General features: G+C 36.5%; 2 protein-coding genes and 1 long non-coding RNA gene across 3 annotated transcripts in view; 1 reads left to right on the top strand and 2 right to left on the bottom strand.

Moving 5' to 3' along the window:
- Positions 1 to 12: 12 nt before the first annotated feature.
- On the bottom strand, positions 13 to 18,045 carry LOC109167926. Its single transcript, XR_002051941.1, has 3 exons — positions 17,848 to 18,045; positions 4,636 to 4,642; positions 13 to 23 (listed from the first exon to the last, which is right to left on the bottom strand). It is a non-coding gene; the product is annotated as an uncharacterized LOC109167926 (long non-coding RNA).
- LOC109167917 (probably inactive leucine-rich repeat receptor-like protein kinase At5g48380) lies at positions 8,332 to 12,067 on the top strand. The gene is made up of 3 exons (XM_019316987.1): positions 8,332 to 9,304; positions 10,943 to 11,871; positions 11,978 to 12,067. The coding sequence occupies exons 1-2, from the start codon at positions 8,447 to 8,449 to the stop codon at positions 11,843 to 11,845; spliced, it is 1,761 nt and encodes a 586-aa protein (XP_019172532.1). The 5' UTR covers positions 8,332 to 8,446; the 3' UTR covers positions 11,846 to 11,871; positions 11,978 to 12,067.
- Positions 18,046 to 19,158: 1,113 nt separating the features above from the next.
- The window catches only part of LOC109167925 (glucan endo-1,3-beta-glucosidase, acidic-like), a 59,037-nt gene continuing 55,829 nt past the window's right edge, over positions 19,159 to 22,366 (bottom strand). The window contains exon 2 of the mRNA XM_019317001.1: positions 19,159 to 20,179. Within this exon, the coding sequence (XP_019172546.1) occupies positions 19,254 to 20,179 (926 nt within the window). The 3' untranslated portion in view covers positions 19,159 to 19,253. The remainder of the gene's footprint in view (positions 20,180 to 22,366) is intronic.

Here is a 22,366-nt window from a genome sequence, read left to right as displayed (position 1 = left end):
TTCATGAGTCCCTTTATTTGATCCTTAATTGTAGCCCCTTTCCTTGCTTTCACTGTTCGAATAAGTCACAGCCACACATCTTTCTTTGAAGGCTTCATCATAGACTTTATTCACCAATGCATGCTAGCCACTTATTTTGTAATCACATGGTCCATAAAAGAAATAAATCTAACAACACTAATTTAATTTAAAGCTAATGAGACTAATAAATAAAATAACCAATATTGTGTAAATTATTTTACACTTACAATCTCCCCCTTTGGCATTTTATTTGGAAAAACTTGAGTATCAAATACTTTGGGCAAGAATCAATTTAATTTTATTTATAGCCCTTAGTATAGGTACTTAACAAGACACAAAGATATAAAATAAAAAATAACAACTTAAGTTCTTTTTGGACCATTTGTGAATAAAGTACCTGATTGGAATTCTTCAAGTCTTGGATCACACACAGAAGCATTGAATTCATAGCATACCACATCATATAATAACTTCTTCATGTGAGAGTAGCATAAGCCAAAACATCCATTCAACTTGTTTAGATGCACCAAACAAAACTACTACTCCCCCTAACACATATAGTTCTATTATTTCCATAATGAAATCCAAAAAACAACCAAACAAATGTAACCACTGCCAAACTACCAAAAATTCCATCATAGTCCTTACCAAAAATTCCATACTGATCCAATACGTCCAAAAGATACCATAATAATCCAAAAGATTCCAAAATCTCCAAAAGTTACCATAATACTCCGTAATACTCCCCCTTACTCCATAAATGACAAAGGAAGGTGAACATCATAATAGTGGATTAGATTTACCGTGCAGACGGGGTGCCCGAAACTGAGCCATGATCAGCATCATCAGTATCAGATATCATATACCAAGAAGATAAAGCCTTATAAGCAATCCCATCCAAAATATTCTTCAGAAATAATCTCATCAAGTAGATAATCCAAGAATAATCCAAATAAGGTGATGATTATAAAATGAGACCCCAGAGATTATGATAAGCCAAATAAAACGATAACCCAACGAGATAATCCAAAAACAGATAGAGTCCAGTAAGAAAATCCATATATACCCAAGAAGTCCAATATAACCGAAAAGACCCAATAAATACACAAATTAAATTTGTTCATAAGAGATTAAGAAGAACTCCCCCTCAAAATGTACATCGTGATTGTTTCCTTTGCCAAGAATTTCACATTAGCTTGAAGCTGTAATTGGGACTCCAATAAGTTATTTGCTTTGTTTGAACCTGCAGAAGATTTTTTTAAAAAATGAGAGCCCTAGAGCCATGCACACGCAACTTGCAAACAACTCAGCAAAACACATAAGAAAAAAATTCAGGAATTTTCAATTCTCAATTCGAGTCAAACAAATTATCAAATAAAAGTATAAAACAGTAAGCACATTCATGTAAAGCAAGCCAAAGATTCAAAATAAGTCAAATTCAGACACAGACACATATGAACCAAATTTAGGCACATATTCAGGCCAGATATCACGGAAAACACACAAATAAATAATTGAGGCACAGATAGCGCGGGAAACACATGAATAAACACAAATACGGTCATGACCGGACCAAACAAACCACAATCACATAAACATAAAATAACACAAGAGAATAAACACATTAATCAAATTGCACCAAATTAAATGAACAAAAAGGAACACTTTAATCCATGCACATTAAACGGGCACTTTAAAGAGTAACCCAAGCAAATTAAATGTAAAAAGGACATGTAGTGAACATACAGAAACATCTAATAACCAAACATAAAGAGTAACCCAGGCAAATTAAACGAACACTTTAAAGATAAAAATTAAACGAACAAGTAAAGAGAACGAATCCAAAATGATCAAATGTACCTGATGTGTGAATAAATTCAGAGATACACACATGTAGAAGTTGGAATGAATAATTCATGTCCAATTTTAAAGCCACTCACATAAAATAAAAGACAAAATTCATCTTAGGCACATTTAAAACAGAGAAAAAAAATTAAAAAAATATAAATGGCAAATGAAGACTGCGAAAGAAGGTTGCCAGTAAAAAGGTAACACATTAGGATTCTCAAACTCGGGTATTGAGGTAATACCAATTAAAGGAGGAGTGTTAGAGTGTGTACTAACTTCCCGAGTGTTTGTAGCCTTCAAAGTACTGAGGAATTGTTCTTCGTTAAAGCTTCTTCCTTCGTAAGTTTTGCGGGACCCCTTTGATTTTGAGCCGGATGGAACTAGTACAGTTGGTGATTTAGTGAGGGCTCGTGACCGAGTGAGTCTGGGTGGAAGAGTGGAACCCCTCCTTTGATGCATACGGTCAGATTGAGTTTCCATATCATCTAAATGAGACACCTTCCTCTTTTCTGCAGTACCTGAAACAGACAGTTTCTCCTTTCCCTTTCGGGAAGTTTTAGACAGAGGTACAGTAATAAGTGGGACAGAGTCCTGAGTAGGTGACACGGACAGAGGTGCATGTTCGACTTTGGACAGTGAGGCAGGAATGTGTATGGGTATAGAGAAGGCAGAGCATGACATAGCCAAAACATGAGCAGATAAATGTTGTGCAATATTTCCAATGGAGAAATTCGACGGCAGTGAACTCACAAAATCAGAGAAAGCAACCAAAGGTGTGGGACTGCTGGACAAGTAGAGAGAGGCCGGATAATAAGGGTCATTAGGTAAAGGTAAAGAACGCACATTTATGGAACTACTAGGCACAGAAGATACAAATAGCTCAGGTAAGGAGACATTGAAATCAATTTTTCGAGAAGTAGACAAAGCATGTTCTAGAGGAGAGAGAGAGAGAGACAAGGGAGATACCACAGGGTTAGATGGAGATAGAGAGACTGTCGCTGGTAGTGGCTCCGGTACGACAGTCGCGGCTGATGTCTCGGCCGGAATGGGGAATGGTGCGACGGAGATGTGGCGGGCAAGTGCAAGCAGTTGTCGTTTTTCCTTGTCCGTGAGTCCTTCTAGAAGGGAAGAATGTTGCTTGATGGTGGCAAGAACACGATCGGTAGCTTCTGGTGAAATAGGAGATTCGGCATCTATGATTTGATGAAATAGCGTGTGCCTTTCAGAAGGTGAAACAAAGATGAGAAAAGGATTTTCCATTTGAGAAGGTTTCAAGAAGCAACAATGGTGGAAACGGATGGATTGAGAGAGATGAGGTAGATGATGATCTCGGCTTTAGGCGTAGTGGAGGCAAGGGAAGAGAGAAAAAAATTAATTGTGAGGGGATGGATTCTAAAAAGCCGTGTAGTGATAGGAAGGGTAAAAGACTTAGGTGATAATGTAGGCTATTGAGTAGGAGTACGAGAGAGAATATGTGTTTGTATTGAATTAGTCTTCTATATGTAACACAAAAAAAAAGAAGATGGGAGTATATAAAAAAAATCGAACATCTGAGGATGTGAACAATTAGCCGAACCACCCTGTTATCCCTGCATTAACACTCATGTAGAAAAAACAAATTAACTGTTAAAAAAAATGAAAGAAAAAAAAAATTTACCTGCGCGAGGAAATTAGACAGTAAGATTGCCTACACCAGTCACCTGACCTTTGACACCGTCACCAAAGGTAACTTCACCTTTAATGGTATTTACGTTGTTCAGGAATTTAACATTTCCTGTCATGTGACGGGAACACCCGCTGTCAAAATACCATTTCTCTTCTCTTCCTGCACTTTTAGAGTGAAACGAAACAAACGATATATAATCAGTCTTTTTAACCCAAATTTGTTTTGTGAAAGGTTGTATGTTCTTGTGCCTGAACTTCTCGATTCTTTGATCCTTGTAGAAATAGTAGCATTCAGGTCTGGTATGACCGCGTAACCTGCAATAGTGGCAAACAGGATTATATAGTTTATAATGAATCTTATTTTCGCTTACTTTACCATAGGGGTGTTTCATAGTGCTGGATTCAGGAATGTCATTTGGATCAGATCCGGATGCTTTGACAAATACGGTCTTATCTTTGGAGTTACTTCAAGTGAAGCCCAAACCAAATTTTGCAGAAGATTTTCTGCCGGAATCAAGAATCTTATCAAGTGTTGAAGTGGTATCCATCATTTGGATTTGTCTTTTGTAGGTGCTGAGCTCCTGTTTCAAGGTCTGTACTTCTTGATGGAGTTTTTCTTCTCGGTCGGCTGCCTCCTTCAATAGTACATTGCTAGTTTGTACTTTGTTTTGTAGTTTTTCTTCTCGGTCAGCTGCTTCTTTAAGTAGAACATTCCTATATGCTACTTGAGTTTGATATACTTTACTAGCCTTGGTTACAATCTCTATCTCACTAGCTAATTTGCAGTTTACTTTTCGTAGGGCTTCCCATTTGGGATACAACTTATTAAACTCAGCTTCAAAAGATAAAGTATTTAGTTCTAAGTCTTCTGCGGAGACATATTCACCACCCTCTAAGTCAGCTTCTTCAACGAATTCTGAACAGCCAGTAACACGAGCCGTAAATGCAACAAAGTTACCCGAGATTTCTTTGACATCCGATCCAGTTGTTTCAACGTCAGGCTCGTCATCACTCCAGGTAATGGATGACATAGATTTTTTGCGTCGAAGATAGGTGGCACACTCAGCTTGTACATGTCCAAAGCCCTCGCACTCATAACACTTGATTCCTTTATTGTTGGACCTTTCTTTGGACTGTCCTGGACGTGAGATAGACTGTTTGAAGTTTGACGCCCCTGTCCTAGGCGCAGTTTTGAACGACGTTGCTCCCTTTTGTGAATTTCTGTTGCGTGTGTTTTTGGATACCTGTTTCAAAATTTTGGAAAACTGTTTAGTCAAGAACGCAACTGTATCATCACTAGTTTCATCTGAATCGGATACAACATTATTTTCTTCAGCGGCAAAAGCTATATTTTTTTTGTTTTTTCGTTTTTGTGTGATCAGTTAAAATTTCCATTTAATAGGTTCTAAGATTTCCCATTAATTGAGTAACAGTTTTGTTCTCCCAGCCGTCGTGTTCCTGAATAGCCGTGACTTTCATTTTGAACCTCGGGGGTAAGGATCTCAGTATTTTCTTAACAAGCTTTGCTTGCGAGAATGGTTCACCAAGGACCATAGCACGATTTGCCAGATCCTGTACACGTGTGTGAAATTCGATGATTGACTCATCCTTGTTCATGCGAAGCTCTTCGAATTCTGACTGGACCAGTTGTAGTTTTGACTGTTTTACCGATGTCGTCCCTTCGTAAGTAGACTCAAGAGCCTCCCAAGCACCTTTAGCTGAAGGAATACCTGCAACAATTGAGAACTGGCTTTCATGCATAAGAGAATAAATTGTGTCTAAAGCCTTATCATTGTTTCCTGCATTGGTTATCTCTGTTTGAGTCCACTCAGTCTCAGGCTTAGCTATTTCTGTTCCGTCAGTGCTGGAACTGAGTTTGGTGGGATGGGTCCAACCTGCCACCATAGACCGCCACACAACTTCACCTTGAGCTTTCAGATGAGTACAGGTGCGAGCCTTCCAATATGCGTAGTTGTCGCCGGTCAACTAGGGAATGACTTTAGTACGATCGATTCTGTAACACTTAACACCCCGTGAGATCAAACAAATAAGTAATAAACAGATAAATAAAAATAGCCGCTGAAGAAAAGAATTCAAGATGCACGGATTTGCCAGATCGATAGACTAATAGATTAAGTCTACAAGCTCTGATACCAATTGAAATTGCACCGTGACACTTGTAAAATAAAAGCTATGTGTTTTTACTTGTTAATTAAGATATGCACCAATTTAGTTAATTGATTTAAACTCGTTTAAGCAAGTATAAATAATAACTGCAGAAAGCATAAAATAATTAAAAACACAAAGAATTGTTACGCAGTTCGGAGCTCCTTCTCCTACGTCTGCGGGGCAACCCACGTCTGCCCAATCCACTATAGATGTTCACCAAAAGGAGTATTACAAGAGGTAAATGAAGACGGCCTCCAGCCTTTACCATTACCACTCTTTCTAACACCTATCCAGGACTGACACACGAATACCCGAACAATCTTCACAAGTTGTTTCAGCAGTACCACGTACTGATCATGTAGTACAGATTAAATACTCTTAGGAATTAAATAATAAATCACATTAAAAATCAATATCTTAGTAAATCAGGATAACTCTCTCAAATTTGTAATAATCAGATTAGCAGTGTCTTCATTCGAATAGTACTCTTTTATAGTACTTCATGAGTCCCTTTATTTGATCCTTAATTGTAGCCCCTTTCCTTGTTTTCACTGTTCGAATAAGTCACAGCCACACATCTTTCTTTGAAGGCTTCATCATAGACTTTATTCACCAATGCATGCTAGCCACTTATTTTGTAATCACATGGTCCATAAAAGAAATAAATCTAACAACACTAATTTAATTTAAAGCTAATGAGACTAATAAATAAAATAGCGAATATTGTGTAAATTATTTTACACTTACATTAACTTTAAATTTTAGTTTTTAAAATATATTAATAGGTTTGGCTGGTTTAAATATATAGGTTTCGTGTCATATCGTATCGACACGACCCGAAACATGTTAATTAAACGTGTCTATCGTGTCAACCCGTTTAACCCGTTAACAAATCGTGTGCGCGTTCGTGTTAGAAATTTGAACCCGTTAACCTTAACGTGTCGTGTCCGTGTTTAGTCTTATCGTGTTCGTGTCATTATCGTGTCGACCCGTTAACGAACCCGTATACACGAATTGCCAGGTCTAGTTGAAAGTGATTGTTCCAATCAATTACTTATATATATATTTTGCTAAAATTAAAAATTTATTTTGATTTACCAAATTATTAGAGGATTTTTTTTGAGTACTATTGACTTTGTAACAATGTAGTATCTGTTTATAGCTACTTACTCAACCTATTAAAGCATAAAGAGTCAATATGCCCCTACTAAACATCTAAAAGTCAATAATGCTACAATAGTCAAGGACTAAAAGTGAAAGTTGCTCAAAGTCATTGATGTAATATGACAAGATTAAAAGAATATGACTAAATGTGACAATATCACAATAGTAAATGACTAAAAATAAAATTTTCTCTAATAAAAACAAATTAGACTTTTAGTCTAGATACTTACAAAGTTACAATCAATTAATGCCTAGTGATTTTTTTTCTTTTCCTGGAATCCATAATAAAAACAAATTAGACTTTTAGGAATTTTCAAATTTACACACTTGACCGCCCTAAATCAAATTGTCGTATGCATTAACTTCTATGGTTTACTAATTTTTATGGAATCCATAATAAAAACAAATTAGATTTTAGGAATTTTCATATATACACCCTTTGCGTGAAGCAAATTGTAGTAGACTAATAGGAATACAGCTAGAGGTATAAAGTGTAATTTGGAAGGTATATACTCTTTCTAACACAATAAATTTAAATTTGGATTTGGATTTTATCCCAAAAAAAAAAGGAGGAAAAATTAATCCATATTTATCACATATTTTTGTAAGAGTTTTTTTTTTAGGATCATAAATTTATATCGTTTTGTACACTATAACTTATGGAGATATTGAAAACGGTACAAAAATGACAACCCAGGGCTCCATGAGATGACCCAGACCCAAGAAGTCAACATGGGCCAGCCTCGAAAGCTAGTCGCAAGCAACTAGCCATTCTTGTATCGAATCCATCTCTTGGTCTGGAATGGTGGACTTAAACTAGGTCGTACAACCCATCCCGTGGGACTTGACATGTTCCACTAGCCAGCCGAATATTTAGGGGGTTTGTTGAGCTTTTCCTGGTATAAATGACGGTTGTGTTGACTTAAACAACCATGTCCAAACCAGGACTATGTGGTCCAATGGTATCCGAGTTGGGCTTCTATTTGGAAGGTTGTGAGTTTGAGCCTCAGTGTAGGCGTTATTAGCTCTTTGTGTTTCAGTAGGTTGGGCGTTATTAGCTCTTTGTGTTTCAGTAGGTTGAGAAAGTATATGAATAGATACTACAATGTAATAGAGCTAGTAGCATTCAAAAAAAAAAAAACAACCACTATTTTACCCTTATTCTATTGATACTACATACTTCGCGTGGCACTTCCGTGGTTCTTTCAAATGAGAAATCACAGATTCGAACCCGGTACTGTAACCCCAATGTAATACTCACTTATTTTCAATTATGATAAACTATGCCATTTAGGACCATGGTTCCAATATTGGTTAACATTGTAATATATGAATAGACTTTATACCTCCAAACTTTAAAGCAGGAAGCAAAGCTAGAGTCTCCAAGGATGTTGCTAAGAAAAGAGTCCTATACTATAGACAATGATAGGGATGACTCGTCTTTTTACAAAATAAACGCGTTCTTGACTTAATCAAATTACTGAAACAATTCAATGGGAATGCTAGAGAATTTGGGTCATCCTAAACTTAAATATATATTTTATGAGGAAGAAGATCAGCTTGAAATTAGTTAATAATAATGTATCCCTGTGGTGTCAAATGTCTTCTTCTTCTTCTTCTTCTTCTTGCACTTCACTGTGGTGGAATCCATGCGTTGCAGAGTGACATCGATTGCTTGAGATCGTTAAAAGACTCGTTGGAGGATCCTTTGGGTTACCTTCAAAGTTGGGACTTTACCAACCAGACTGAAGGATTTATCTGCAAGTTCGTAGGAGTTTATTGCTGGCATGCCGATGAGAATAAAGTGCTAAATATCCAACTCTCTGACATGGGGCTTAGAGGGCCATTCCCTCTGGGCATTCAAGGATGTTCAAGCTTAACGGGTTTGGATCTTTCAGCTAACCAACTATACGGAACCATACCTTCCGATGTCGGAAACATCATCAGCAGAATTACAACGTTGGATCTGTCTTCAAACCGATTCTCCGGTGAGATTCCTGCTAGTTTGGCAAACTGCGAGTACCTAAATGTTCTCAAGTTAAACGATAATCAGCTGACAGGCCAAATTCCGCCTGAATTTGGTTTGTTTGGTCGCATTAAGGTGTTCAGTGTTTCAAACAATAGTTTGACGGGGCCAGTTCCAACGTTTTCTGGAAACATTCCGGCAGAGATTTACGAAAAGAATGAAGGACTTTGCGGAGGTCCCTTGCGGCCGTGCCCAGCACATGCCGCGAAAGGCCGCCACAGTGATCGAGATTTCTTCATCAGTGGCTTCGCTACAGGTTGGGCCATCTTTGTGTTGCTGGCTTTATATATTTGCCTCTTTGGATTTCCTTACGCAGCTATAAACAAGATTCTTTTTGGCAAGAAACTGATGAAGGTGAACGGCATCATAAGTGTATGTCCTGCGCAAGAAGATATTGGCAACCAAGACAAGGTAAGAATTAATTAGCGATAAATGATGTTTAGATTATGTATATGCAGTTAACATGTTATGAGTCTGCAACATGTATGTTATGTACTTATAAATAAATTAAAGGTACATAATAGGTTAACTGTATATACATAATATATTAAGTGCAAGTACATAATATGTTAATTGCATACATATAATATATATGTTAATTGTAGTAGACACATAATTTATTAACTGAAAATACATATGTTAACTACATGCACATAATTCAAATGTCATTTTGGATCCACAATGTAAGGTGGACCCTGGTCCATGGTATAACAATTGGAATTTAGCTGTATTTTAATTATCGACAATACTAGATGTCCATACAAAAATCAGATCATTTTTTGTCACTCCCTAATAGGTTGAGATTTGAAAAAAAAAAAAAAAAAGAAAAAAAAAAATTGCACTTTTCGTCCCTAAGTTATAAGGTACATAATTGTAGAATTCGTCCCTAATTATTGATCGTATTCACTTTTCACCCCTAAGCCGTTGCACTTTTTGTCATTTTATTAACTTTTCGAGTTCACTTTTCATCCCTAAGCTATACTAACGTTTCAAATTTAATCTCTAATGTTTTGTTAGTAAAGAGACGAAAAGTGCAACGCCAATAATAGCTTAGGGACAAAAAGTGAGCACCATCAACAATTAGGGACGAATTCTACAATTACCGTATAACTTAGGGACGAAAAGTGTAATTTTCTCAATAAAAAAGATATTAAAACATAGAAAAACTAATGCGTGGTTAGAGCTACTATTAGAGGGTGTGCATTGGGTAAATCTTGCATTATGATCCTAGTCAGCAAATTAATGGGTCGTTATATCATGGAACGCGGTGCACGTGCATCACGGTCAAAACGGCGCCGTTTCTTTAAGTAAAGAAACGGAGCGCGCACTCTTTTGTATGTTAATTACCAACTAACACTACAGTATATCTAAACCGGCACTGCCTCACGTATTATGTTTATATTATCGAATGAAACTGCAGTTATATCAAAATGATACTATAGTTGTGGTGAAATTAAACTGCAGTATATACAAAATGAAACTGAATAACATTTCACATATTTAAGTGTATATTGTATAATGAAGCTGTAATTATATCAAAATGATCATGTAGTTGTGTTTTAATAGAACTATAGTGTATATAAAATAAAATTAAATAACATTTTTACATATTTGAGTCTATAAATATTGAATGAAACTGTAGTTATATCGAAATGAAACTGTAGTTGTGTTGAACTGAAACTGTAGTATATGCAAAATGAAACTGAATAATAGATCTACATTTTGCGGAAGGGTGCGGAACGGCAGGAAACGGATGCCGTTTCTTTTCGTTAAACAAAACATTTGCCCAAATTAATGACCATAAGGAGATAAATCAGTCTAGATTATCCATAACCTAACCGACCCGCCTGACTAACCAATTTAAACTAAGAAGGGTGAGATTTAAACTAGTGACCTTGTAGTTACATGTTTGTATCCTTATCCATCGTGATTGGAGTTACCTAGACAAGTGGTTAGTTCTTGTAGAGATGGAAGCATGCATTTTCCTTTTGTTATAATTCAACTGTATGGATGCAACAATGATTGGTTGTAATTTAATTTATGAAGCAGATTGCGAAGCTAGAGAAATTTGTGAGCAGAATGAGTTTTATGGAGATGGCAAATGCAACATCCAATTTTAGCCAAGACAACATTATTGGGTGTGGAACTCTAGGGAAAGTGTACAAGGCAACACCCCCAAACGGATGGCTTCTTGCCATCAAAAGGCTCCACGAGACAGAGAATTTGGATGAGGAGTTCGCCTCTGAGATCATGACTTTGGGCAGACTACGCCACCAAAATCTGGTCCCCCTCATAGGTTTTTGCTCCCAAGGAAAAGCAAAACTTCTGGTCTACAAGTACATGCCCAATGGCAGCCTGCATGACTGGCTACACTCTACAGAAGACAGGGCAAAAGTCTTGACATGGCCTCTGAGGATGAAGATTGCAGTTGGTGTAGCTAAAGCCCTGTCGTGGCTTCATTACGCTTGTCGCTTAAACGTGGTGCATAATGGCCTCTGCTCGAAATGCATTCTGATGGATCAGAGTTTCAAGCCAAGAATATCGAAATTCTGGGAAGCAACGGTCACGAATCCCAACGACACCGCTTCTTCTAGCTGGGAAGAATATGGAGACAATAATTTCAGCCCTTACACCAAAGATGTGTACTGCTTTGGAATTGTGCTTCTTCAGCTTATAACCAGAAAGGAAGCTTATGAATTGAGCTGCTCCACTGATCTCATTTTCGGTAGCTACACAACAGCTGCTAGTCCACTCCAGATAGATGAAGTGCTAACACATGCAGGATTTGATGATTCTATCTCACAATTCCTTGAAATTGGGAAGAGTTGTGTGAAGTTCATGCCTAATCAAAGGCCAACAATGCTTCAAGTCTATGAATCACTCTCATCCATTACACACCCATGGCTGGTTGACAATAATGCTTCTGCAATTTCAATGGAATGTTGCACTTAAGATTATGTTAGAACCAACTGAATTACTTATATATATATATATATATATATATATATATATATATATATATATATATATATATATATATATATATATATATATATATATATATATATATATATATATATATATATATATATAACTCCTTTTTATGAGATTATAGGTAACTTAGCATATATTTTGTCCTCAATAACAAATTGATAATTCAATTATAATAGCGAATCAACGTTAGTCATTCGCTCAAAGTTGCAAAACACGTTAGGCGCCTCGATTTTTTTAATTTTTTTTAATTATTTTATATTTTTTAAAAAATAAAAAAAATAAAAAATTAAAAATTGTGAAATTCACTAATAACACATAAGGTTCCTCCAGTTTTTTCTTACAAATTATTTACGTAAGTGGCTGTAAAAGCGTTTTGAATATTGTTGAAACCATCTAAATACATAAAAAAAATTAAAATTAAGAGCAAAAGAAGCATTTTTTTGGAGAAATTAGAGGGCCAAACCACCTTCGAAAAATAAGCGATTTGAAATTTTTTTTTAAAAATTATTCGGCCGACCGCGGAGGAAACTGATTCCAGCCTTCCTCGCTGTGGCCGGCGGCCGCTTAGCGCCTAGACGCCGATTAATCGGCGTTGCAACCATGATATCGCTCAAACATTTTAGTTTATTTGTTGTGTGCTTGATGACCATAATTATCTTACCGGGTATGTTTATAAGTAAACAAAATTGTATTGCTTCAGAGTTTGAGTACAAGTAGTTTTAGAGCGTGTCCTCCTACTCTCATAGGGGTTTGACTTTTATACTACAAAGTATAACAATTACATAATAATAGCAACGACCTCCTAATACAATGATTCTCCTCAATAAGTGGCATGGTCAGATCGGGAGAAGTCAATGGCCAGTTTAAGGTTTTTTTTATTTTTTATTTTTATTTTTCTGAATAGGATTTCACGTAAGATTTCATGTAAGTAAAGTTGACTAATTACCTTTTGGTAACGTGTTAAATAGGTTAATCGTATAATTTTAACAAATTTAAGGGTTTATATTTTTTCATTATCTTTCTAGCTAGTTGAAGCAATCAAGCATTAAAAAGATTGTGGACATTAATAAAAATTTCATCAAGTATCACAAAATTTGACATATTTTATAATAATTACAATGAAAAGTTTGAAAGTCAAGTCTAATCTCTTGCCATCAAAACATGACATATACTGCTAAGTAATTATTAAAAAAAAAAAGTTAGACCCCACAACTGAGTTGGAGTGCTCTCATGTCAAACTCTCTTATGGATCCTTATCCGTAAAATGGGTAGAGTCAATATAAAAATGTAATACTTATATTTAAAAATGTAAAACTAACCAAGAATGAAGGCTTGAGTTTTGGAGCAATGTGGTCTTAAATTGGTTGAGTACTCAGTATGCGGGGAGACTTTGATGCGATGATAATGAATATAATAACCATAATCTACCTCAATTTCATTATTGTCATGCCTAACTAAAGCTGAGAAATAAGGAAAAATGACTGAAATGTGTAAGTAGGCGCTGCTAGGGATTGGACAAAAATATGAAAAACACGTTTGGAAAATGCGTTCTATCACATTTCCGGTCAAACATGAAACGCAAGTGGACTCTTTTTTTTTCCTGGTGCTATCTTATCTTCTTCCTGTGCTTCTTGCTGGTCTTCGCCGGAGAAGACAAAAAAAAAAAAAAAAAAGAAAAAAAAAAAAGAAACGCAAGTGGGATTGCGTTTCTCAAGAACATGTTTTTCATATTTTGCGTTTCATGTTTGACCGCAAATGTGATAAAATGCATTTCTCAAACTTGTTTTTCATATTTTCGGTCAATCCCCAGCAACTTCATATTTTTAGAAGGAATAACGCTCGAATTGACCACTGAATGTAACCTGAAAATGCAATTAGACCACTGAACGGAAAAAAAAGTGCAATTAGGCCATTGAAAACTAAAAAAGTGCAATTAGGCCACTAAACACTCCAAATGTATGCAATTTCACCGGATAGCAGGTTATTGTCAATTTTAGCAGGTTACCTGCTTACGTGGTAGCTGAGTTGGCATTTTTAATAATTTTTAATAATAAATTTTTTTAAAAATTGAAAAAAAAATAAAAATAAAACGACAGGGTGACCCGCCTTCCCCCTCCTTCGTCTTCGCCGGAGACGAAGGAAGGGCGGGGGGGGGGGGGGTGGCCGACCCCGTCGTTTTTTTTTTTTTTTTTTTTTTTGTTAAAAAAAATTATTATTAAAATTTATTAAAAATTATTTAAAAATTATTAAAAATACCAACTCAGCTACCACGTAAGAAGGTAACCTACTAAAATTGATGGTAACCTGCTATCAGGTGAAATTGCATACATTTGGAGTGTTTAGTGACCTAATTGCATTTTTTCGCTCAGTGACCTAATTGCATTTTCAGGTTACGTTCAGTGGCCAATTTGAACCTTATTCCTTTTTAGAATTACATATGCCTACTTACACATTTAAGTCATTTTCCCGAGAAATAATAACCTGTCTATCTTGTGTTGTAGTCTCACACCTAAACATGACCCTTTTTTTTTTTTTTTTTTTTTTTTTTTTTTTTTTTTTTTTGGGTGAAGAAACATGACTCATTTTGATTATAGAGTTTTAAATTCATTAATCCATCCTTCTCAAGTCTGAATTTGACCCATTGAATTGACTTCAAGAGATCAAATCTTCTTGCCTCATTTTCTTACTCTTTTGGTAGAATACTAAAACATGCAAAGTAACTATAGCAACGTAACCAATTTAGATTACTAATGACGGATGGAGGTTGAGGGTAGAACATGTTCGGTGCCTCACCCTTGTCTCCTTCGCCGTAGACTTTTTTTTTTTGAGGATCGACAAATCAAATGATATTTCATTTTCAATTTTTGTCTTTTTTTCTCCCTCTGAATCAAACTTTTCCTTGCTATAATGGTTGAGGTCCCCTTTGACTTTAAGAAAGAATTTGTTAGTAGCAAACTAGCAGCAAAGCGCTTCCTCGAAGGCGAAGTAAGCACCGTAGATAGATATTTTGTAAGCGGTAAGCAAAGCGCGTGATCCGGGAATACCACCTATCTCTATCTATGGAAGGAAGAGCTTGACACCCAGCCACTTCTGTTCTGGCCTAGCCCTCTTTTCAGCTTGGCACGTTTCAAGAAGTTGCCTAAACTAAGTGGAAAGTCAGTCCCCTCTGCACTCTAAAGACTGACGGATTCTCTCTCTTCTGCGTACGGCCTATGACGCTTCGGCGAATCACTTGAACCCTGATACATTTTCGGTGCCATGGAAGACCAATGAGGATTCATGAGCAGAAGGAGGAGGAGTAGGAGCGTAAGCCACTCGACAGGAGAGGAGCGAAGACAGACAGAATCGAAGCGAAAAAATTAGTTCATGCCACGACGGAAGCGGAAAGAGTTTACTGAAGAGGCTTTCATCTACTGCCTCCCTAACTAGAAAGAGACTATCAGCTGGTCTTTAGTGCCCAACACTAAATGGCAAGTAGAAACTGGCAATTTATATCGTGGACCGGGGTACTGTGGACCCCGGTCTAATACACAAATTTGACTTTATAATGTACAAAATTTATATCTATAATATACATAACTTATGTTCATAATACTGTCACGCCCCGCTTCTAGGACATGACCCGGCCGTATCGCTACACGAAAGCCTGTAACAATACGAAGCCTAGCCATACATACCTCTCGGAACCTTCATAACAACACTTTAATACATAATAATTCCTCACTTTTATGACCAATAAAAACAACTAGTTCTTCCCAAAAACTCACCAAATCACCACTGTTAAATATTTACAATCAAGACTAGCATAACAAAATGCATTACAAGCACCAAAACCAAGCACAATGGTTTACCAAAATACAAAGGGTCAACGGGAAAATCCAAAAGAAACAAAAATCTGTGATAAGCTCCAATAGTAGGACTAAGTCTCCTAGTTTCCAAAAGTCACCTTCGAGACCCCACCACTTGTGCTCGTGCTATTCACATGTCCTTAACTACTCTGAAACATGAGGAAAAACAAATACAAATAATGATGAGCTAATGCCCAGTAAGTGGTACTCCTCTCAACCCCGGATCAAGTAACCCCGATAATATACAAAAAGCTTTAGAGTAATAACTAGATGCAAAACTTGATCTTTAAACCATATCGAAGTCATAATATACTCCATCATACAATACATGAGTTCACAAAACAAGAAACTTTAGCTACATGGGCATCAACAATCAACAATATTTCATAACACAATACTTTCAAAAGCACAATTCATTCCTTAACATATGACCCATTGGCAACCTACAACCACCATTATATTCTGTGGCACATGCCATTATCGATATAATGGTCCAAAAAGACTCGACGATTCGGAATGAGTCAGGCTCGACGATTCAGAATGAGCCGGATGGAACGTTCCAACAAATAATTCAAAAGACTCGACGATTTGGAATGAGTCAAGCTCGACGATTCGGAATGAGCATTTAGGAACGTTCCAAGCCAAACAAAACAAACAACAAAATGTAGGTTGCCTCATGAGTTTGATCAAACACTCGAAATAGTTCTTATAATCAAATAGCCCGATGTAGCAAAAATCATTTCCTTAAAGTCACATAACAAAGTACATATTTCCAAAATAGATAATAAGTTTATCAAACTACGAAATATGCAAGTTATTTTCCATTCTCAAAATAATAATTTTCTTAGTACATAACTCTTTAAAAAGCATAGAATAGTTTATTAAGCCAAAGTAATTTCAAAGGAATTGAAATGGCTTAGTTGGAAGAACTTAAGTTAATATAAGCATAAGGTTAAGAGTTCAATTCTCTCTTTAAACAAATAATACATTTTATAAGCATGTAATACATATAGAAAAATAAACATAAGGTATGCTAGCAGGCAGAGTGGAACCCACAACCTACTGCTACCTACACAACAACCACAAGCCATTCTACCATTTCAACACTTGGTGACTATTCCAGTCCAGATTATATAAGTAAATAATTCCTGTCCGGAAACACAGTTCACAACAATTCCAGTCCAAAAACGCAGCTCAAAATTTCAATATACAACTCAAATCACAAGTTTAATTTATAGTATAGGGTAAAAATAGTTTTGAGAGAAATAAACACTTACCTAAAACATCCAAATCTTAGCTATTTAGCTTGCCCAAATACTCCTTGTCAAAATCCCTAATATTTTCAAATATCAATCTTAGGGCTCCAAAGATAAACCCAACTCATAATGAGTAAAAGATAGAGGTTAAACTCACCTAGAATACCCAATATCTTAGAGATCTAAGCTTGAAGAAGATGGAGATCCAAGCTTCAAGGTCTTCCCTTCCCCTATCTCTCTCTAGTCAACTCTCCTTATCTTCTTTTAAAAGATATCTTTCTCCAAGACCAAGGGATTCCTTAATCTTTAAGGGTAGAGAAGGATAATTTAGTAATTTTATCTAATATCAAATTTTAATAAGCTTTGACTTGTTGACCTCATTTACTAAACATATATATATATTTTATTTATAAGGTTGTGGGTATTACAAATACACATACAGATAAACACGATATAATAAAGACACATAAACACTTAACATAATACACAGAATTCATATTCATAATGTACAAAATCCATGTTCATAATGCACAGAATTCATATTCATTATATCATGTTTATGTGTATGTGTATTATGAACATGAATTCTGTACATTATGAAGTCAAATTATGTGTATTAAACCAGGATTCACAGTGCACTGTGGGCCCTGGTCCACGATATAGCGATGGGTAGAAACTCATCCCTACTTTAAAACTACTGATTTGATATATAAATATAAAAGAGTAATGCTAGGCATCCCTCTTAAAAATATTCTTGCCAATTTCTATGTGACAACATCTAATTGGATTAGTTAGTATTTAATTAAAAAAAGTGCGTGGGTCAGTCAATTCATGTTACTCAATAAATATAAGTCACATCATGGGAGTATGGGGGTGTTTGGCAAATGGCTAATAGCTGGTAGCTGATAGCTGATCGAGTTAGATGATAGTTAATAGCTGATTGTGTTAACTGGTTTGACCAACCGATTGTATTAGCTGGTTATAAAAAAGTGTTTGGTAAATTAGCTGTTTACTATTAGCTTATTGCATGTAAAATGACATTTAAGGGTATGAATGTATTATGTTATTTTAGTTTATTTAACTATTATTAAATTATTATATTTTATAAAATATTATTAAATTATTTTTAATTTTAATAATTTAAAATTTAAAATGATTTTTACTGTAAAATAATAATAATTATAATAATAATAATTATTATCATTATTAAATTCTACCCACAGCCCCACACCCACAACCCGTTTATTATTATTATTATTATTATTATTATTATTATTATTATTATTATTATTATTATTATTATTATTATTATTATTATTATATCAAATATCTACTCAGAACCCACTTAAAAAGTAAATCCCTACCCAATTTTTTACTTTGCCCCAGATCACTCCAAAGAAAGCCGCAAGAACTCAATCCAAGAAAAAGACGAGAAGCAGAGATGAAGATCAACGCGAAGAAAACGACGAGAAGCAGAGGATGAAGATCTGGTGATTGGAGATGGCAGGAAGATTAAGATGGATCGGGTTAGTGTATTTCATTTTTATTGTTGTAGTTTTTTTTTTTTTTTTTTTTTATTTTTTTTTTATTTTTTAAATCCGGATGATGATGACTCCGGCAGCGCGAGCAGCGGTGACCGGCGTGAAGGACGGTGGATGGAGAAGGCGTTGATGGAGGGTGGAGAAAGGGTGGGGAAACAGAGATGAACCAAAGACGGATGAGTATGGTGAAAGAGTGTTTGATGTTAGATGAAGAAGAGGCTGAAGAGAGCATGTCAGGGATGAAGGTTTAGAAAGGATAAATTTGTCCATTTATAATCAATTCCAATCAGCTGAGGAAGAAACGCTGCATTCCCCAGCGTTTCCATTTTTAGCTAATTTGCTCAATCAGCCATTGGAATCAGCCCTTAACCAAACACTCCAAAATAGCTTATTGATGAGTCAAACAGCTAAACCTAGTCAAATCAGCTAATTTTTAACTGATCAGCTAGTAACCAAACACCCCTTATGTAATAACAAAAATTTAGAAGGGTTAAATAACATTTTCTAATAGAAAATTACGAATTAGGATGGTATCTTCTATCTAAACAATAACAATAATGTGTGAACCCAAGAAGAACTAAAAAAGCATATTGTATAAGATCATCGAAATTAAATGACAATTCATGAATATAAAAACAAAACTTTATTGTTTAAACATGTTGCAATGAACATGTTGAATATAGAAATATATTATTATTCAGTATTCTATAATTACTTGAGCTCAGTTGAAGCTAAGCTGATACTTTGGGCTCTGGTCAGGGCTAAACAGTCCAAAATGCTGCTCAGTTGCATCGCCATTTTTCTCATTTTCATCAAACATGGCGAAGAGGTAAGTCTCAATTGCAATTCCAGGCTTCATTGGAGTCCCAGGGTTTCCCTTCACATGCTGAATTAGATTCTGATAATAAGTCGCAGCATTTTCCGGCGACGCGTCCTGGCCGCCGTCCGACGGCCAGCCGCTCTCGGAAACGACGATCTGGACATTGGAACCGCCGGCCTTTTCAACTGCGGCGTACATGGAATCCAGCATCGCGTCAAACATGTTTTGGTACCCGACAGGGTTCTGTGGGGTGTCGGAGAATAACGAGAAAGACAGCGGCGCGCTGTTTCGGCCAAAATAAGGGTATATGTTGGCCAGCAAGGGCAAGTTGTTTTGTGCCAAGAATTGGACGATGGGTTCCATTAGGCTCTTGGCTTCATCCTTGAACACGCCGTTATTTGGTGGGTAGGTGTTGTCTAACACGAAGGAGAAGGTGGCGGTGGAGGCCTTAATTCCGCCCTTATTGGCCGCTGATAATGCGGCGTGGACGTTTTGCAAGGCCGTCAGGGCGTAATCGGTGCCGGTGTTTCCGGGGTAAACCTCGTTGCCCACGGCGACGTATTTGAAGTTGACGTCGGGGTAGGGTACTATGTTCCTTTGGACCCAATCGTTGGCTGTGTCGGGGTTGGCTAGGTCTTGGAGCTTGTCGTTGGGAACATCGACGATGACGTCGATGTTGCTTCCTCTGAGAACGTCGAAGACGTCGGTGGTGGCGTCGTAGATTCGCAGCCCTCCGATGCCGTTTTGCTTATAGAGGTTTATGGTATCGGCAACGGAGGGTAAATTGTTGCCATTTGTCCCGTAACAAACTCCAATGGATTGTACTCCTGCATCAAAATTAAAGGACATACACCCAAATTATATATATATATATATATATATATATATATATATATATATATATATATATATATATATATATATATATATATATATATATATATACATATGATTTCTGAAAACATAAGATCGATCTGTTTATGACTGTTGATTTTGTAAGATATGTTTCTGAAAACATATGATGTGTGGTCTATTTATGACTGTTGATTTTGTAAGATCGATCTGATGGGGTTATTTTTTGGTGTGTGGACCGCCGCCGGCGGGTGGTCCTCCACCCGCTGGAAATTGGTGGTGCGTCGTGATGTTTCCCCCGTTTGTTGTTTTCCCGTGTCCCGTGTGTCCCGTTGTACCCCGTTTGTCGTGTATGAGTCTCGTTTGACGTTTTAGGCATTGTTCTAGGAATTTATGTGTAATACGTGTCGTTGTTGTTGTGTCTTGATTGTTATTTGATTATGTGTTGATTGATTGAATGGTGATGAATATCGTGGTCATTGCGCAATGGCCAATGTGACTGACGATGATGATGATGATGATGAGATTGTGATTGGTGAAAAATAAACTGTTGGCGGTTGGCACCACTTGTGCCCGGTCATTGTACTAAAGGTACAGGCCATAGCGGTGACTGTGCTAAAGGCACACACCCACCTTCGACTTGCTTGCTTTAGGCATGGGTCAGGTTATAAGTGATGCGGTGTCATGTTAGAGCTATATGCGCTAACCCCTTGATATTAGCACTAGAGGTGCGGATCATTGGATGGCACTACGACACCATTTTGATATGTTGGTGGTTGAAAGGTGGTTTGTCGGTGGGGGCATGTAGTTGCCCGAAGGCATAAGAGGTGGGGATATAAGGGTGGCCTGGAGGTATAGGATGGAACTGATATAAGGACGGAGGGGAGCTACAAGGTTGGAACTTGGTATAAGGTTGGAGGATGAATTGTGTGCTTTGTTGACTACGTGCTAATTGATTGTATTAAATGCCTTAGTTGCTTTTGATCTACTTAGTATTTGCATGATTATATGCCTGTTATGTCTTGCATTGCATGTTTAGGGTGTCTATTAGTTCTTATGATTATTCTATGATATTGAGTCTGTTAATATGCCTTGAGTCTTGATCTTGGATTTAAACTAGAGTCTCGTAAGTATATATGTATTCCAGTTTTAAAATGAGTTTCTTAGATCTACCTATATTGTACTTAACGTGTTGGAGTGGGTTACCAGCATTATTCGCTGACAGTTGTTACACCGAATGTTTTTCAGGGACAGTGAGTAGCTTCGGAGCGCGCTAGTGGATCCGTGGACTTAGTTTAGATAGTTCTGGCCTGGATGAGATGGCCTGCGTGCCTTGATTTGTATTTGGGTATTAGTTATGGTTTATGCTTTTTTAGTTAGTTTAGCCTGTGCATCTGAGTTCTCCAGCTCAGATGTGGCATAGCACCCCGACTACTATGTCTAGTTTATGCTCTGTTTTGGAATTAATAAGAGATTAGCCTTTATTTTATAGGTTTTAAATATCTTGAAATTTAGGGGTGTTACAGTTAGAATGATAATGCATTCTTTACAGTCAGACATAGAAACAAATTTCCTAGCAATGTTATAGAAAACTTGGATCGCCTGACTGTTTTACAAACTTGAAGGCGATGTTGTTGGATGAACTTGGTGCTTCTTCACAGATCTGGTCAAACATAGCCAAGCCTGGCTCTGGTGAGACCATTTTATCATTCCACGCTTATGAGGAGAACTCGCAAAAGAAACGAGAGGAAAACTCGCCAAAGAGACGAGAAGAAAACACTCGTCAAAGAGACGAGAGAAAACAAACTAGTTAAAGAAACAAAGGGATACCATAGAACCAAAAGAAAACAACATAAACGGAAAAGAGGTAGAAATAATAACCTGTCTATCTTGTGTTGTAGTCTCACACCACCTAAACAAGACCCTTTTTTTTTTTTTTTTTTTTTTTTTTTTTTTTTTTTTTTGGTGAAGAAACATGACCCATTTTGATTATAGAGTTTTAAATTCATTAATCCATATATCCTTTCAAGTCTGAATTTGACCCATTGAATTGACTTAAGAGATCAAATCTTCTTGCCTCATTTTCTTACTCTTTTGGTAGAATACTAAAACATGCAAACTAACTATAGCAACGTAACACGGATGACTTAGAGCATCCATAC

The sequence above is a fragment of the Ipomoea nil genome, unplaced genomic scaffold (genome assembly GCF_001879475.1).
Source record: "Ipomoea nil cultivar Tokyo-kokei standard unplaced genomic scaffold, Asagao_1.1 scaffold3170, whole genome shotgun sequence".
NCBI classification, from domain to species: domain Eukaryota; kingdom Viridiplantae; phylum Streptophyta; class Magnoliopsida; order Solanales; family Convolvulaceae; genus Ipomoea; species Ipomoea nil.
Note: the sequence above shows the minus strand (reverse complement) of the source record. Positions and strands in the feature narration are given on the sequence as shown.